We start from the raw sequence: 4370 nt of genomic DNA, 5'->3' as shown, positions 1-4370 counted from the left end.
GCTATAAATTTTTAATAAAGATTGATAAAATTCTGAGCGTTAAAATAAAAAATTAATCTAATAGTGAAAATACTTGCTCCATTAATGAATCACGAAGAAGCAATACCAAATTTAAATACAGCTCATTTAAATTTTTTTTTAAAAAATATTACTTTTAAAAATTTTAAAATTTTACACTTAAATTCTTACTGAAATAATTATGTTTTTATTAAAATAAATGTATATTTTTATATTTTTTCACTAAAATAATGTATTAAAAAAAATTAATGTAGGCATTTACTAAAATGAAAGCTGCGAATAAGGGATGCATTTTTCCCACAAAGAAATCTTAACAAACCTTCTATAGTTTTTGCCAAAAATGGGAACAGGAACCGACCAACAAACAAGACCCCGTTTGGAAACACCTCGAAACGCGAACCCAAAAAAGCCGCACTTCCGTTTTCGCCGACAACGAAGTTAAAAACAGAATCCAACTACCAAAATCCACTTCCCCATTATTGCCGACTTTCAAAAGTTAAAAAAGAAAAAAAAAATCCAAACTAACAACCAATTGGGACTCCGATCCCCTGCCCCGTCTTCCATCTCTCGTACGGTGCACCTTCACCCCCATCAAAAAAATAATGCTCCGCAGATTTCTCTGCAACACCACCACTCTCGAAACCCTAATTCGCCACCGCCCAAAACCCTTACTAAACCCTAAATCCCCAATCCAAATCCACGCCAAGATCCAATCCCTACGACCGTTCTCCCAAATGTCCGATTCCCGGCGGTCGCCGCCGATCCCGGCCGTCGACCGAGCCGAGAAGTCGGAGCTCCTGCGAGCCCTGGAGTCCTCCCTCGGCTCGGCTTTCGGCTCCGAGCCGCTGTGGCCGAACCCTAGCCCTTTGATCATCGTCGTAAGCGGGCCGAGCGGCGTCGGCAAGGACGCGCTGATCAAGAAACTGAGGGAAATGCGCGAGGACTTGCATTTCGTGGTGACAGCGACGAGCCGGGCGATGCGGTCGGGCGAGGTCCACGGGAAGGACTATTTCTTCGTGAGCAAGGAAGAGTTTTTGGGGATGGTGGAGAGGGAGGAGCTTCTGGAGTACGCGCTCGTGTACGGCGATTACAAGGGGATTCCGAAGCAGCAGATTAGGGATTACATGGCGAGTGGCTGCGACGTTGTTTTGAGGGTGGACATCCAGGGGGCGCAGACGCTGAGGCGGATTTTCGGGAAGTCGGCGGTGTTCATCTTCGTGGCGGCGGAGAGCGAGGTGAAGCTGGTGGAGAGGCTGATTGGGAGGAAGACGGAGAGCAGGGAGGCGCTGCTGGTGAGGGTGGCGACGGCGAGGGAGGAGATGAAGCACGTGAGGAATTTTGACTATGTTGTGGTGAATGCCGAGGGGAAGTTGGATAATGCGGTGAAGCTCGTCAATTCGATTCTCGACGCGGAGAAGGCCAAGGTCCGGCCGAGGAATGTGGTGGTGTGATGAGTCTTGGAAATGGAGGTAATTGAGTTGAGAATTTTGGGTTTAAAGTTTGTTACTTTTTTGGTTAAATGTGAATATGAAGTGGCCAAATGAGGATAAGTTCTTTTAAGTTGTCAATAATCTTTTTGCCAATGTTTTAAATTTTGTTGCTTTTTGGTTAATGGTTTGAGTTTGAACTGATTGAATTGTGTGTTTGTGTGAGAGTTTCAAGGTGAATATGAAGTGGGCAAGTGAGGGAAAATTAGGCTGTTTAAGTTGACACTAGTTTTTGGCAATGTGTTTAAATTGTGTTGCTTTTTTGGTTATTGGGTTTAGGTTGAACTGAGTGAATTTGTGCTTAGCAAGTGTTTGTGACTTTGTGTGGTGGGAGATTCAAGGTGAATTTGAAGTGCGCAAGCTAAAGCATTTATGTTGTCAATTTTTGGCAATCTGTATTAATTTTTTTGCTTTTTGGTTAAGTTAGTAATTTCTGGTAATGCATTTAGCAATTTGGAGTGGAAAACGTAGGTTTGTCTGTGCCAGTCTGACTTTAAATTGTCACATCTCTTGTTTTGATGTGAGAACGGCTATTTTCCTATAAAGGACATATAGCCATTCAAAGCGGTTTCATTTCTTTCTAAGTGCCAAATAACCGTGGGGAATAAGAAGTTTTGTTCAGTTCAAGAGACTTCTTTTGCGGTGGCGGGGGAGGTGCAACTTAAAGAAAAATCAATTCTCCGAGTTCAAAGGTTCCACTTGTGCTGCCTTTAACTGTTTTCAAGTGCTTTTGAAATATCAAAACTTGTCCAACAGCAAACTGCCTTTCATTTGTTCTGTTGGTTTTCTTTAGGCTTTGAGGCCCTAGAATTCCATTTGTAACATTGTCACAGCTATCAAGTGGCCTAGGAAGCTTGAGTAACGATTTCCGAAATAGATTTTGACTTACAAGAATGAAAGATCCTTTTAATTACTGCAAGTAAATTTGCATAATACATTGGTTGCTTCCTTTTCTTTTCTTTTTTTTTTCCCTCGGTCCCTTGTATTTGTTTGTTATTTGCTGCCTAGGTTGTTAATAGAAATAATTGTAGATGTCCACACTCTTATTTACTTTATCTGAGATCTTGCAGCTGTGTTTGCTGTGCCAGGTTTGTACGTATTGCTATCGACGTTTCCCCTGTTGTTGTTGGTGAGAACGGCTGCAAGCAGAGTAAGTGTCAACCTGAGTAAACTTTGTACACCGGCTTTTGTTTCCAATTGTGTATGAGATGCATGGACACTTTTTTTGCATTTGGTATTTTGTAGATTCCATCAAAACAGATTTCATGTCTACATTGTAATTCTCCCCCGGATTATATGAATACAGACATTGGGTTGCATGGAAAATAGGAGTTTTCTATGGGGGAAAAAAGGAAGAGAGATCGGTGGTTCGTCAGCTTCGAATAAAGGATGAGTTATCCTGGGGAATCTGTATTAGGATAGCAACATTCTTATGAAACTAATGTAGAAATTAGTTCCACCATTTGTTTGATTGTTTGCTTGTTTCTCCATTTGTTATCCTTCTTTCTTGAATACTCCACCATTTGTCACATATCAAAGTGGCATTATATTGCTTTTCTGTAAGACTCCTAAGCCATTGGTTCATGATTGTCGAATGTTAATGGCCTGTTAAAGCAACCATTTTGGACGATCTATGGTTTCTTAAAACTGTCAAAAAAATTCTTTTTTTTCCCTCGATCCAACAAGGATTTTAGCTTGTAGTGCTTTCTGACTTTGTTGTTTCAGTGCTTGTGTTGGTCATTAATGCATTAAGGAGAAATATTAACATCACTCTTTCTATCTCTTTCTGCATTTACTGTTTAGCACATGAACTTTACTATCTTATTTTCTATTATATAATAATAATAATATATTATGTTTGTAAAGTCTATGTATCAAATAGTGAATGTAGTAAATAATAAAAATAATAGCAAAAATAGTGATGTTAACATTTCTCGCAAGTAAGAATGCACTCATAAGAGAAAATTGAAAATACCGAAGCGGCGAAGCCAGATGCTTTGTCCATCACATTTGTTCTATTTTCTTTCTTCTCTCTCTTCCCATTTTCTTTCTTCCTTCTCTTCCCCGCGAAGACTACAATTTTTCTCTTTCCTTTTCAAAAACATATTGCGAAGGTAAATGATTCAATCTCCAAAATCTCTCTTATCCTAGTTCAAAAACAAATTGCAGATGTGAATGATTCAATCTCCAAAATGAGTGGAATATGCAAAATGTTAGTTCTTAGCCAAATCTCTGCCATTTCTACAATGGCAATGTATTCAAAGGAACCAACCCGAGTACAAGGAAAAATTGTTTGAAATCTCCCATTTTGTATCCTGTCACAAATCGTACCAATAGAGGGTTTCGAAAATTTCGAATTTAAACAACCAATTTGATAAATTCTTGTAAGGCTTCTTCAACCATCCTTACATTTTTATGCAAACAAAGAGATGAGCGTGAGAGTGGTTGCGATTTTATGAAAGTAAATATTGAGATACAGAATGGTTGCAATTTGGGAGAAGATGAAACCACGCTGTAAAAACATGCTAAACATCTATTAATGATTTGTAAAAAACTCATTGGTGAGACTCAAAATGTGACAGCTAAAGTGGACAGAGAATCAGAATTAAGAACCGGTATTTAGGCCGGAGATAATATTGAAAGTTAGAAATCAAACACCATTTATTTTACACAATTCAAATATGTTCTATCTTATTCAGAAAGATAACCGTTGTCCATCAGTCTATTCAACCAATGTTCACGTTTTGGTTAGGAATAAAAAAGGGTGTCCACATATTTGTCTATACTCCATACAAAAGATAGGAAAATCCATGACTAAAAGGCAACTATTGAGAGCTCTAAAAGGAAGCAAGCTCCAGTGTTCTG

At 39.0% G+C, this 4370-nt stretch overlaps 1 protein-coding gene across 4 annotated transcripts; it reads left to right on the top strand.

The window, feature by feature from the left end:
* Positions 1-423: 423 nt before the first annotated feature.
* LOC21394580 (guanylate kinase 2, chloroplastic/mitochondrial) lies at positions 424-3176 on the top strand. 4 transcript variants are annotated; one of them, XR_002903036.1, is made up of 3 exons: positions 424-1487; positions 2594-2655; positions 2812-3176. XR_002903036.1 is itself a non-coding variant. In XM_010107403.2 (2 exons), exon 1 carries the CDS (start codon positions 621-623, stop codon positions 1467-1469), a length of 849 nt encoding a protein of 282 aa, XP_010105705.1. In that variant the 5' UTR covers positions 424-620; the 3' UTR covers positions 1470-1487; positions 2594-3176. The 4 variants fall into 4 exon arrangements, 2 of the variants coding, with proteins under 2 accessions (XP_010105705.1, XP_024027523.1); XR_002903035.1 differs by having other exon boundaries at positions 2751-3176; XM_010107403.2 differs by having other exon boundaries at positions 2594-3176.
* Positions 3177-4370: the final 1194 nt, after the last annotated feature.

This window comes from Morus notabilis, unplaced genomic scaffold, assembly GCF_000414095.1.
Source record: "Morus notabilis unplaced genomic scaffold, ASM41409v2 Scaffold38, whole genome shotgun sequence".
Classification (NCBI taxonomy): Eukaryota; Viridiplantae; Streptophyta; class Magnoliopsida; order Rosales; family Moraceae; genus Morus; species Morus notabilis.
The sequence above is the reverse complement of the archived record's forward strand: the minus strand, read 5'-3'. Positions and strand labels throughout refer to the sequence as shown.